Here is a 14421-nt window from a genome sequence, read left to right on the forward strand (position 1 = left end):
ATTACTTTCTGTTAACCTGCTGTTTAAAGTGATATTAAACCACTGAAGTTGGACTCTAAGCCTGTGTGTTGCCTCACTACTGCGGCCCTGCCATTACCTACCAGAGCAAATCCCTACAGGGTTAAGAGTCTTTGTTGACAACACCAAACTATGTAGGTTATTAAAAGCTGACCTGGACATTACAATATTACAAGATGATCTTTATATGATGTCTGAATGGGTAAACACTTGGCAAATGAGATTTAATGTTGATAAATGAATAATGCACCTAGGTGAGAGTAATCCTATTGCTGCATATACAATAAATGGAAGCATACTCAGCAGTACTCAATGTCAAGTAGGGTGCATAAAAAGAGAGATGTGATCCCAATGTATTGTTACTCCTCTATTAATCACTTGTAAGGCCACATCATGGGATCCAACTTTGAGATCCACATTTTTAAAAGGATATTCAGAAGCTAGAGTGACACTGAGTCACTTCTCACAGACTAGCTGCGAGTCGGGATAGACAAGGAGGCAGAGGTCAATAGCCAGGAGATTACATCATACATAGAGGGAAGAGAGAAAGGTGAAGTTAGGTAAGAGTCTGATGTGAAAATACTAGGAGGATAGTGGTTCAGATCAAGAAGATTAACCAGATGATCAGAACGAAATCAAGGTAAAGCAACGATAGGTCACCAAGCCAACCACTAGGTATAGCTAGAACAAACCACACAGAGCTGAAGCTACGACTGGCAGCTACATGGGACTGCCAGCCCAGTCAAGTAGATGAGTAATAAAGTGAACAGGGAGCACCTGGCGAGAGCTCAGCACCCCCCAGTCTCAGATTGGACGGCCAAGCTATCAATCAGAACACAGACAGCTCAGCACACCCTTGCACAATACTGGACGACTGAGCGGTCAGTCTCCTGACGCACTGACGGGTGGAATCGTTACACTAAACTAACTCTATGGCGGGCAACTAGATTATTACAAAGGATGGAAGGTCTACCATATGATGATAAGTTGAAAAAGGTTGGGTATGTTTAGCTTAGAAAAAACATCTCAGAGGAGGTCTCACTTATATGTATAAAACACACGTGTGGTCAATACAATATCTGATTAGTGAATCCTGCACTGCATTAAGCAGGGGGTTGGACACGATGACCCTTGAGGTCCCTTCCAACTCTAACATTCTATGATTGTACGAAGGACTGGCACATAACTTACTCAAACCAAATATACTGAGGACCAGCGCCACTCATTACGGGTGGACGAAAGGGGATTCTGGCAGCTAAATAGGAAAGGGTTCTTTACAGTTAGAGCACTCAGACTGTGGAATGCCCCACCACAAGAGGTAGTAATAGCAGATACTAATAGCTTTTAAAAAAGGGCTGGATGATTTCCTCAAAACATATAACATTGTGGGTTATAGATAATGCAGTTACAAAAAATGTATATTTGGTGAAGACAGGTTAAACTTGATGGAGCTACGTCTTTTTTCAACCTACAGTGGGGACAAAATGTATTTAGTCAGCCACCAATTGTGCAAGTTCTCCTACTTAAAAAGACGAGAAAGGCCAGTAATTGATATCATAGGTAGACCACAACTATGAGAGTCAAAATGAGAAAACAAATCCAGTAAATCAACTTGTCTGATTTCACAAGATTTATTTTGCAAATTATGGTGGAAAATAAGCATTTGGTTTTAACAAAAGTTCATCTCATTATTTTGTTATATATCCTTTGTTGGCAATGACAGAGGTCAAATGTTTTCTGTAAGTCTTCACAAGGTTGGCACACACTGTTAGTGGAATGTTGGCCCCTTTCTCCATGCAGATCTCCTCTAGAGCAGTGATGTTTTGGGCCTGTCACTAGGCAACACAGACTTTCAAATCCCCCCAAAGATTTTTTCTGGGGTTGAGATCTGGAGACTGGCTAGGCTACTTCAGGACCTTCATATGAAGCCACTCCTTCGTTGCCCTGGTGGTATTCTTGGGATCATTATCCTGCTGAGAGACCCAACCACGTTTCATCTTCAATACCCCTGCTGATGGAAGGAGGTTTGCACTCAAAATCTCACGATACATGGCCCCATTAAAGGGAATCTGTCACCTGAATTAGGCGGGCTATTTTAATGCCTTTTGTCCGGTCCAATGGGCGGTGTTTCGTATCCATTCCTCCTTCCCATCCTTGCCTGACAACCACAATATTTTCTGGAATTTGAGTAGGTGTCCGCCATAGTGTGCAATACAATCTTGCCTCGCGCATGCGCAGTATGATTTGCCGAATTGCGGGCAAAGCCGAAAAGCATTACTGCGCATGCGCCGGTTAACTATGTCCCAGAAGTACTGTATTTCGCTGTGTTCCGGGACATAGTTAACCGGCGCATGCGCAGTAATGCTTTTTGGCTTTGCCCGCAGTTGGGCAAAGCATACTTCGCATGCGCGAGGCAAGATTGCATTGCGCACGCGTTGACTATGGCGGACACCTACTCAAATTCCAGAAAATAATGCGGACGGCGGCCAAGGATAGGGAGGAGGAATGGATAGGAAACGCCGCCCATCGAACCGGACAAAAGGCATTTAAATAGCCTGCCAAATTCAGGTGACAGGTTCACTTTAAATTTTTTCATATACACAGATCAGTCGCCATGGACCCTTTGCAGAGAAACAGCCCCAAAGTATGATGTTGCCACCCCTATGCTTCACAGTAGGTATGGTGTTCTTTGGATGCAACTCAGCATTCTGTCTCCTCCAAACACGATGAGTTTTGTTTCTACCAAACAGTTCTACTTTGGTTTCATCAGACCATATGATATTCTCCCAATACTCTTCTGGATAATCCAAATGCTCTCTAGCAAACTTCATATGGGACCGGACATGTACGGCTTAAGCAGGGGGACACATCTGGCACTGCAGGATATGAGTTCCTGGCGGAGTAGTGTGTTACTGATGATAGCCTTTGTTACGGTGGTCTCAGCTTTATGCAGGTCATTCACTAGGACCCCAGTTTGTTTCTGGGATTTTTGCTCACTGTTCTTGTGATCTTTTTGACCCCACGAAGTGACATTTTGCGTGGAGCCCCAGATCGAGGGAGATTATCAGTGGTCTTGTATTTTTTTATTATTGCTCCCACAACTGATTTCATCACACCAATCTGCATGCCTAGTCTTCTGCCCAGTCTTCCCAGCCTGGTGCAGGGCTACAGTTTTGTTTCTGGTGTCCTTCGACAGCTCTTTGGTCTTGACCATAGTGGAGTTTGGAGTGTGACTATTTGCGGTTGTGGACAGGTGTCTTATATTGATACCAAGTTCAAACATAGTGCCATTACTACAGATAATGAGTGGAGGACAAAAGGAGCTTCTTATAGAAGTTACAGGTCTGTGAGAGCCAGAAATCTTGCATGTTTTTAGGTGACCAAACACTTATTGTCCACAATAATTTGCAAAATAAATCTTGCCAAATCAGACAAGGTGATTTTCTGAATTTTTTCTCATTTTGACTTTCATAGTTGTGGTCTACCTATGATGTCAATTACAGGCCTCTCTCATCCTTTTAAGTGGGAGAACTTGCATAATTGGTGGCCGACTAAAAACTTTTTTCCCCACTGTATGTAAATATGAATTGCCTGATGAGAGAGTTCCATCAGCAACATCAGGGGTTTCTGAGGGTCCGGTGGCCCTCGTAGAAGTGGGGGTACTGTCAGTTTGGTTTGGAGACTCAATCAGGTGACATGTTGATGCGTGGTCTGTTCTTCTGTCTGCTCAGCTGTTGCCTTTTCTTCTCTGTCCAAATGCTGGTTTCAATTGTCTTTGTTTTCCTTTCTTGGTTTGCTCCTCTCCAACTGTTTCTCATTTTCCCATTTTGGTTTGTTCTATCACATTTTGGGTGGGATTTTATATGTTCACCCTTCCCTTCACCGCACTTCCTTGCTGGCTATATCTCTTGGTGAATGTGTGTTCAGGAGTTCCAACCCTTCAGTTAAGCTAAGTGGTTTACCTTGCTTGGTAAAATCCAGTTGTATTCTTGCACTGAGTCTGTTTGACTTCCCTCCCAACACTTTTTCCTTCTACCACTGTAAGGCTTCTGAGAGCTTATACTTATTTTATTTTTGATTCTCCTTAGCTTGCCTTTTTTGCCTTATTTGAAAGTGTTTTAGTTTCTCACCCAGGGTTTTCAGATCTTACTTCACATTTTCTTTTCTCGTTGTTGACAGTCTGTTGCGGCCTCCCCTGTTATGAATGAGTCGCCGTAGGAGGCAAAAACAGAAATACTAGCTAAGTCCAGAAAACCAGAGAAGTTGGCAGCTATCGGATTGCAGACCCCTGAACCTAACAACAACAACTAGCAGTAGCCGTGGGGGGTTCCTACGGTGCCCTAGACCCCTCGATCACAGCCGGAGAACTACATAGCCGAAAGACAGAAAGGGAAATCTAAACTGCCCCAGAGCAGACCCCAAAGCAATAGGCAGCCCCCAACATATAATGACGGTGAAGCAAGATGAAAAAACACTCACATAGATAGAAAGATAGGCTGAGCAAATGATGGGGCCCAAGCTAACTAAATAGGACAGAATAGAAAAGCTGCTGTCTGCAATCCGCCAAAACCCTCTCAAAAACAAGAGCCAACAGACTGATAGGGAAAAAAGCCCTGAAGACGCTAGGCTTCAAAAAGACTATATCAGTACTCAGGTATTAACTGAAGACAGAGCAAAAAGGAATTCAGCTCACCCAGCAGGGAAAGGCAGAAATCCAGAAAAACAAGGCAAAACAAAACCAAAACACAAATGCAAAAAGTAGAGCAGAAAACTTAGCTTTTGAGGAGCAGGAATCAGACTGGTGTCCAAGAATCCCTCAGAGTAATTACCCGCAAGGCAGAAGGACGTCAGCAATCCCAGTCACCCAGTCATCATCATTCTGCTCAGGTGCTTTGTAATCAGCCTCACTACTTTCCTTCACCAGAAGAGGGAGTTCATCAGACCTCAATTGTGAAGGGGAAAATGAGCTCACAACACTCCCCTCTGGTTCCTCAGGGTGTATGAGAAAATCCTCAACGACCTATTAGGGAGTTAGGTCAGAGGTGGTGTTTGTAGTTGTGCATCTAGGGCCTTTCTAGTCTGTACAGAGGCTAAGGTGGCTTTCTACCCTGTGTGATTCTCCAGTGGCTATCAAGATTCGCTTTCTGGTTAAAACATTTCACACATACTGAACATGAAAAAGGCATCTCCACTGTGTGAATTCTCTGATGTTTATTAACATTTGATTTCTGTGTAAAACATTTCCCATATTGTGAACATGAAAAAGGCTTCTCCTTTGTGTGACTGTTCTGGTGTCTAACAAGATGTGATTTTGAGTGAAAAAAATCCCACTTTCTAAACAAGTTTCTGTTTAATATGAGTTTTCTGATGTTTGATAAGACTTGATTTCTCTGTAAAACATCTCCCACATTCTGAACATGAAAAAGGCTTCTCCCCTGTGTGAGTTCTCTGATGTTTGGTAAGACTTGATTTCTTTGTAAAACATTTTCCACATTCTGAACATGAAAAAGGCTTCTCCCCTGTGTGAGTTCTCTGATGTTTGGTAAGACCTGATTTCTTTGTAAAACATTTTCCACATTCTGAACATGAAAAAGGCTTTTCCCCTGTGTGGATTCTTTGGTGTATAACAACATCTGATTTCTGGTTAAAACATTTTCCACATTCTGAACATGAAAAAGGCTTCTCCCCTGTGTGAGTTCTCTGATGGCTATCAAGATGCGCTTTCTGGTTAAAACATTTCCCACATTCTGAACATGAAAAAGGCTTCTCCCCTCTGTGGATGCTTTGGTGGCTATCAAGATTTGTTTTCCATGTAAAACATTTCCCACATTCTGAACATGAAAAAAGCTTCTCACCTGTGTGGGTTCTCTGGTGACTGAGAAGAGATAGTTTCTTCACAAAACATTTTCCACATTCTGAACAAGAAAATGGCTTCTCACCTGTGTGGGTTCTTTGGTGTATAACAACATCTGATTTCTGGTTAAAACATTTCCCACATTCTGAACATGAAAAAGGCTTCTCCCCTGTGTGAGTTCTCTGATGGCTATCAAGATGCGTTTTCCGGTTAAAACATTTCCCACATTCTGAACATGAAAATGGCTTCTCACCTGTGTGAGTTCTTTGGTGTGTAACAAGATTTGATTTCTGGTTGAAATATCTCCCACACTCGGAACAAAAAAATCTTTTCTCTGATGTGTGAATTTTTTGATGTTTAAAGAAAGACTTTTTAAGAGGAAAACTATTTCCACTTTCTGAACGTGAAAATGGCTTCTTTACTTTAGGAGCAATTTGTTTTTTAATGATTATTTTGAGACTTTGATTTTCCTTAATAGTCAGTAATGAATCAGAAGACAGGACCTGTCTCAATGGATCAGATGATAGATCTTTGCTGTGAAGGGTTGATGGTATATCTGGAGTAAGGACATTCACTTCAATTGTATCCTGTGGGATCTTTAGATTATCTGATTTAAAAATTGAAGATGTCAGTTGTCCCTCTGATCTCCTGGTACAGTCATCTGCTAATAATAAAACCAATTACTATTTTTGAATAAAATATCATTGAAATTTATATTTTTTTTGAACATTGTTCATAAAAAAGGCAAGTTATGTAAAAATACTGAATTATTCACCAAGACAATGACAGTTCATAGTTTAATAGAAAACCTCATAGGATGAGGCAGTAGAGCGCGTTGTTCAACTGTTTGTTCATGCTGCCTCACAAATATGGAATAAAAAGCCACCAATGTTATGTTGGCCAAAATAATACCAATAAAAATATCTACTCATCTGACAAAAAACAAGCCCCCACTCAGGTCCATCATCTATCAACAGAAAAAGATGGATCGTGGACCCACTGTGCCATGAGCCTGGCTTACCCAGGAGGAGCGTGGCTAAGCGGCTACCTTGTTCCCGCTAAAGCTCCTAATTGTGGAGTTAAGCTTGTGCTGCAGGAATCACTCTTGGGCAGTCCACGGTACTGCAGTAGTTGACCCCAAGTGTCAGGATCTCAGTAATGGACATAGACTCGTGGTCTCTAGTAGGACAGGATTCGGATACTGGTAAAGTAGATATCAGAGCTGGTATAAATGGTACTGATTCTGGATCACCAGACAGGACAGACACTGATCCTTGTTCAGACAGGTCAGATTCTGGAAAACTAGCCAGGACGGACAGTGGTGCTAGTTCAGCAATACGGGTTTCAGGAACAGGTTCAGACAATATGGGACTCAAGGAGAGGGACCTGGCAACATACTAGTTGCACAAACACTAAGTAGGTAAACTACAGGGGGTCCTCAGGAACCTCCCTACTGGAGGCCGGCATTGCTGCTACAAAGGCAAGAAAGATCTTTACCCTCCGCTCTCTAAGCGACCAATCATAATATTTTTCTTCAAGTGATTTTCTAACTTGTCTGCACATTCTACGTACCCTGTCATTTGGCTTTGTAGATTACAGATCCGGGTTGGTAACGGTTAGCATCAGGTTGTAAGTTCTACAGAAAAGGGCTTCCAATACCTAAAGTCATTTGTACAGTTTTGGGTGGAGGAGAATGTTGTGGTCTAAAGGCAAAATATGGTCAGACTACACCACAAATAAAGCTGTCACAGCCGGTGACTGAGAACAATGTGTGACTTCTCTGCATTTAGAGGTTACTACTCACCTGGGTGGTCATATGTAGGAATCTCCTCTTTACACCGCTCATCTCCTCTCACATATGTCTCTGTAGCATTAATATGGGTCAGATCTTCACCCTGAAATATTGTAAAAGTCACAGACAGATGGAGAAGTCACATCTATGATCAGCTCTAATCCTGCCATCTCCACCATTCTCATTACACAAGTATAAAACATATAATACTGGTGGATAAATCAAGACTGAGCACAAAACCTTAACAGCCATCTACACATCATAGGGGAGATCTCATGACACCTTCTCTCCATCTACCTGATGATCCTGAGGAACATTGGGATCTTCTTGTTTACAGTGCTGTGGAAGAAGAGAATGGGGACATCTCTCTGGTGTTGTCCTCTTACTGGATAGATCTGGAGGAAACATATACAGGGGCTGAATTAATTCTTTACATACAGAGGCCATGTGTATTTAGTCCTGTGTATTACCTGGTGATGTGTGGGGCAGGGGAACCTTCATCCTGACATCCTTGTACAGATCTTTGTGTCCTTCTAAATACTTCCACTCCTCCATGGAGAAATAGACAGCAACGTCCCGACACCTTATAGGAACCTGACACATACAATGATACCGTAATTCCCCCAATCCCTTCACAGCATTACTGTGTAATGTCCCAGCATTCCCAGCAGTGTCACCTCTCCAGTCAGCAGCTCAATCATCTTGTAGGTGAGGTCTAGGATCTTCTGGTCATTGATGTCCTCATGTATCAGGGGGTGAGGTGGAGGCACCATGATTGGGCTCAGGGGTCTTCCCCATCCCTCAGACACAGGGTCCTGACAGCGCTCACTAGAGGTCTTCTTCACTACTGTGTAGTCCTGGTTATGGAGACACACATTAATAAATCTCCCTACAGACATTTCCAGAGTCCTGACTTCTCTAGTTCTGTCCATCTATACAATAAACAAAAAAAAGGTTGCTAAAGCATGTTAATGTGAAATATATGAAATATTAATAGCAATACGGCTTCTGAATCAGGCATGATTTGGACATAGTGTGCAAAGCATCTAATTTGTTCCTAATATTTAGAAGCCGTATTGCTATTCATATTTCATATATATCACATTGACATGCTTTAGCACGATAGAGTGCATCCTTTTTTTGTATATGGAGGTATCACAAAAAGAAAATTAGGACGCTACATTGACGTAAAAATACATGAAAGTTTATTGAGTATCAATTAAAATTTGTACAAAAAGTTGATAAAAAATGGGGACAAAAAATGCAAAAAATGGCCATTAAAAGGTACAGAAACCTGAATACTCATGTATAAAAGATAAGCTATGCATATAATCCCCCAGAAAAAAACTGTATGAATATATATATTTTTAGTGAGCAGCTAAATGGTCCAAAGGCATGTGAAGCCAAAAAAGCAGCTTTCTAGTGACTACAATATCAAAGTGCATAGTAAAAATATGCAAAATTGAGGCCTAATGGAGGAGCTGATGGACTGGTCGTTTGGTCACCGGCTCCTGCATCAGCAGTCATTTTATATCTAAAAAGAGAGGAAACTATGTAATAAAAGAGGGTGCTGTGAATAACAAAATTAACAAGAATACACTATGTAAGAGACAGTACTGCACATAACAGCAGAGGAAGCTATATAATAAGGGCTGGCAACATATATAACTAGAGAGGATGGTACGTAATAAGCAGGGCTGTGGAGTCGGAGTCGTTGCTCATTTTGGTGGAGTCGGTATAAAAAGGAAACTCCGAAAATATATAATTGGGTACAGTAGTTCAATGCAGGATGTGCTGAATTTTTTTTTTCATAGGAATTTGGGAACGTTATGAAATGTCCTATAAATGGCTGTTTTATTCCTGATCTAAGGCTACATTCACACAAGAACAGGTTCTTGCTATTGTAACGGACAATGCTTCAAACATGATAAGTACAATTAAACTGATGAATGAGAGTAATGAACAACAGCTAGAAGAAAATTTAGGATTCAGTGTGTTTGAGATGGAAGGCTACAGTGCTCTGTTCATGTAACTGAGGAACAAACAGATATTACAACAGAAGAACAGCAAAATTATACTGTAGAAATAGATGATCTTGTTGAAGCTGCTTCAAAACACTTTCCTATTCATCACATGCGCTGTGTTGTGCACACGCTGCAGCTGGCAATATGAGATAGTCTGCAAGAGGGACATGCTGGAAATCTGATTGGAAAAGTGAGGAAATTGGTTATTGCCGCCAGAACCCCTAAAATTGATTTCATCTTGAAGAGACGTGCTGGGAAAGGGGCAATTGTTGATCAAGCCACTCGGTGGGGCAGCACTTATTTAATGATTGAGCGATTGCTTGAACTACAACCGTTCCTTATAGATATGACGAACCCTCAGGTAACCCTAAATGAAGGTTAATAGACACAGGTGGCTGAATTGAAGGAATTGCTTAATCACCCATTTACCGTGACTAAAAAATTACAAGCTGAGGATTTAACTCCTGGCATTTTCATAAGGGAGTGGAAGAACTTGCTATTTTGCCTGTCCCAAAGAGGAGGTTTAATCGCAGATGGCATTTCTGCTTCAATGAAACGGAGAGAGACACAGCTATTGGAAAATAAAATTTTTCTGGCAGCTGTTTATGTGGACCCAAGTCATCGTATACTGCTTGATGATAAACCGCTTACTAAAGGAAAAGAAGCTCTGACTGGGGTAGCAGTTAGGATGAGTGGCCTACAGGAGGACTGCCAGGCGCAAGAGGACTTGGGTCCTGACAGTGCTACTGCTGCCATATCTTCATCCTCATCCGATGAGGCATTTGACTTTGACAAGTATTTGGATGACATGGAGCAGGCAAAGCGTTGCCACAAGGAAAAAGATTTCACTCTGTCTCCTATAGCAAGAAGATTGACCATATTTCAGCAAAATGTTTCACTTGCTCTCAAAGAAAAATTCAACCGTTCATCAAAACTGACTGTGCATGAGGCAATTCCTTTATACCCGGAAATTGTTAGAGATGTTACCCATGTGGTTGCGGCTTTGCCTCCAACCCAAGTTACTGTAGAGAGGTTTAAAGTTATTATATCAGATTTGAGGTCATCTATGCAGGAGGATCTGATGGAGGCAATTCTATTTCTTAGAACAAATTCATAGACTGCACAAATGTTATTTAGTATGTTTTTGTTGAAAACTGTTTTTTGCCACTTACATAGTTTACTAGTGAGAATAATATATATATATATATATATATATATATATATATATATATATATATATATATATATATATATATAGAGAGAGAGAGAGAGACATACATACACACGCAATATCTAATATATAAAGCTCAATGTGTATGTATGTCTGTTCGGGATTGGCATCCGCACCGTCGCAGCTACAGCCACAAAATTTGGCACAGTCACACGTCTGGACCCCGAGAGTGTCCTAAGCTATGTTGTGAGGCAAAATTTTAACCCTGCGCGTTCCAATTCACCAATTTTGCCCCTATCTACATAATGGGGAAAAAGTGTGTGTGTCAAGCCACGCCCCTCATTATGATGTCATAATGGTTGCCATGGCGATGCTGATGTCATCATAGGTTGCAAGCCCCGCCGCTCATTATGATGTCATAATGGTTGACTATGGGATGGAGAATGTGTGATGGGTATATGGGCACTGGACTATGGGATGGAGGATCTCTGTGACGGGTATATGGGCACGGGACTATGGGATGGCGGATATGTATGATGGGTATATGGGCATGGGACTATGAGATGAAGGATGTGTGATGGGTATATGGGCACTCGACTATGGGATAGCGAATATGTATGATGGGTATATGGACATGGGACGGCGAATCTGTATGATGGGTATATGGGCATGGGACTATGGGATGGAGGATGTGTGATGGGTATATGGGCATGGGCCTATGGGACGGTGGATATGTATGATGGGTATATGGGCACGGGACTATGGGATGGAGGATAATTATAATTTGTTATAACTAACCACAGTTAGTTACTATGCCCGGGTCTTCAGCTAATATACATATACACACACAATATATAATTGATATTACATAGTGTATTACATATTTACAATTTATTACAGTTTGTGTTCTAAAGTTGTATTCCAAAAAATATATTATGTTCTATCTAAATATCTTGATTATTGTATCATAAAAATGATTAAATGTCTGATGTTCACATTGTACTACAATAAATTTTTCACTTAAATATAAGCAATATATGTCGGAGTCGTGGAGTCGGAGTAAGGGAAATTGAGGAGTCGGAGTCGCAGGTTTGGCTTACCGACTCCACAGCGAGACGGTGTTATACATAATAAAAGAGGAAACTATGTAACTAAGGATGGTGTTATACAGAATTAGTGAGTACACTATATATACTAAGGAACTGTGTTATACATAATAAGTTCGTACACTCTATACTAAGGGACTGTGTTAGCCATAAGAAGCGATAATGTTTTCCTCCACCTCCCCCTGTTCCTAAGTCCATTATAAGTCCTCCTTCCTCTCATCCCAATCCCCACACAACTTATTGTCCTCCGCCCCCATCCCATTATTGTCCTCTCCCCACCACATCATTACCCTCTTCACCACCTCCATAATTGCCTTCTCCACCACCATCATTACTTTCTCCCCCACCACCCCAATTATTGCCCTTTCCACCATCATTGCATTCTCCCCCACCACCCCATCATTGTCCTTTCCACCACCTCCATCATTGCTTTTCCCCCCACCACCCCATCATTGCCCTTTCCACCACCTCCATAATTTCCTCCCAACCACCCCCATTATTGCCCCTTTCCACCACCATCATTTTCCATTCCACCACCCCATCATTGCCCTTTCCACCACCCCATCATTGCCCTTTCCACCGCCTCCATAATTTCCTCCTCCCCACCACCCCCATTATTGCCCTTTCCACCACCACCATCATTGCATTCTCCTCCACCACCCCCATCATTGTTCTTTCCACCACCACCCCATCATTACCCTTTCCACCACCTCCATCATTGCTTTCTCCCCTACCACTCCATCATTTCCCTCTCCATCACCCCATCATTGCCCTTTCCACCACAGCCTTCTCCTCCACCCCTCCTATCATTGTCTTTCCACTACCACCATCATTTCCTCCTCCCCCACCATCCCCATCATTTCCCTTTCCACCACCATCCTTGCCCATTCCACCACCTCCATCATTTCCTCCCCCCTCCACCACCATCATTGTCTTTTCCCACCACCTCCATCACTTCCTCCTGCCCCCCATCCCCATCATTGCCAATTCCACCAACTCCATCATTTCAGACTCCCCCCACCCCATCATTGCCCTTTACACCACATCTATAATTTCCTCCTCCCCCACCATCTCCATCATTGCCCTCTCCTCCTCTACACACACAGCACCATTCACTTCTCTGCACATTCCCCTGTAGTGCTACGCATGCACACACACACACAAACACAGCACCTCTCGGCACGCTCTACAGCAGCATCACCGTCGCCTTTCTCTCTCTGGCACAGCTGGCCGTTGAATGATGACGTCATCCAGCGGCGCTGCTGTCTGTGTGAGGAAGCGGGGGCAGGAACCAGGACAGATCGGTGCAGCTCCGCTTCTATTTTCTCTTGAAGGCAGCAGAGCTGCAGTGATCTCTCCCTGCCTGCTGCACGAGGGCAATCTGCCCAGATTGCCCTCATTATTAGCCATCCTGCAGGGGCCCCTCTCCACCTCTGGGCCCCGATGCAGCCACACAGGCTGCACATTAGGTATGTCCGTCCATGCTATTCACACTAGCTTAGAAATGCAAGTCAGTTTTTTGTTATCAGTTCTGTCCATCTGTTATTCCCATAGATAAGAATGATGTAATGTGAGGTCATCAGAATCTCTCACCTCTCCAGTAAGCCGGAAGAGGATCTTTAGGGTGAGGTGTAATATTCTCTCCGCCATCTTGTCTCTGTCCATATCCATCTTTGATGGGTAAATCAGGAAAATTCTCTTATGTAGAAGATCTTCACTGAGAGGATCCGATATTGTAGAGACCTGAATGAGAAGATGAGCCGATGTAACATCATAAAATCCTGTGTAATAATACAATTACTGGAGATAATAAGGGAAACATATGAGATTTATTATCTTACAGTATTTAGTTTTCTTCTTTACATCTACTAATAAAACCTATATATTTAGGCCACAGACAACAAGCAGTTTCTCCCTCGGAGTCGGCAGCTGAATACGTTTCTCATAGACTTATCTTCCATAACGCTAATTCTAGTCTCATTTACCGACACTGGAATCGGTATTAGCAATACTGCAGGAGATATTCATTACACGGGACAGGAGAAATAACTACTTCATGATGAGGACGACATCTTCATCTTGTACTACGGCTCTAGAAACATATTTGGCCAGAGTCCGTCACTGACTCCATGCCCACCGGCCGTCTATATGAATGCTTCTTCCCCAGACTGTAATCGTCTATCATGTGTGAGGCATTTATTAAAGCTTGTTTGCAAAACCACCACAACAGGAGTTATTTGATGCCAATGTCTCCATGTACAGTGTTTCCTTTTCTCTGAATATGATAGGGTTTTTTTTAGCATTTTCGCTTTGGATTCTAAATATTGCATGAAAAACACAAAAAAATTAAATAAAATTGGGGATGGATGTACTGGAGGAGCATAATACAATGTGTGGGGGCGCCGTCTTATTAGAGTAATACAGGTTTCCTTGGTTCTCATCTTTCATATATGGCT

General features: G+C 42.3%; 1 protein-coding gene and 1 pseudogene across 1 annotated transcript in view; both read right to left on the reverse strand.

Annotated features, from left to right (window-relative positions):
- The window catches only part of LOC141047308 (uncharacterized), a 442763-nt pseudogene that overhangs the window by 408563 nt on the left and 19779 nt on the right, over window positions 1–14421 (reverse strand).
- Window positions 5215–14421, reverse strand: part of LOC141047339 (uncharacterized) — a 944519-nt gene continuing 935312 nt past the window's right edge. The window contains 1 exon segment of the mRNA XM_073542400.1: window positions 5215–6175. Coding sequence (XP_073398501.1) covers window positions 5353–6175 — 823 coding nt within the window. The 3' untranslated portion in view covers window positions 5215–5352.

Source organism: Dendrobates tinctorius, unplaced genomic scaffold, assembly GCF_039654945.1.
Source record: "Dendrobates tinctorius isolate UK_male_01 unplaced genomic scaffold, ASM3965494v1 ptg000126l, whole genome shotgun sequence".
Classification (NCBI taxonomy): Eukaryota; Metazoa; Chordata; class Amphibia; order Anura; family Dendrobatidae; genus Dendrobates; species Dendrobates tinctorius.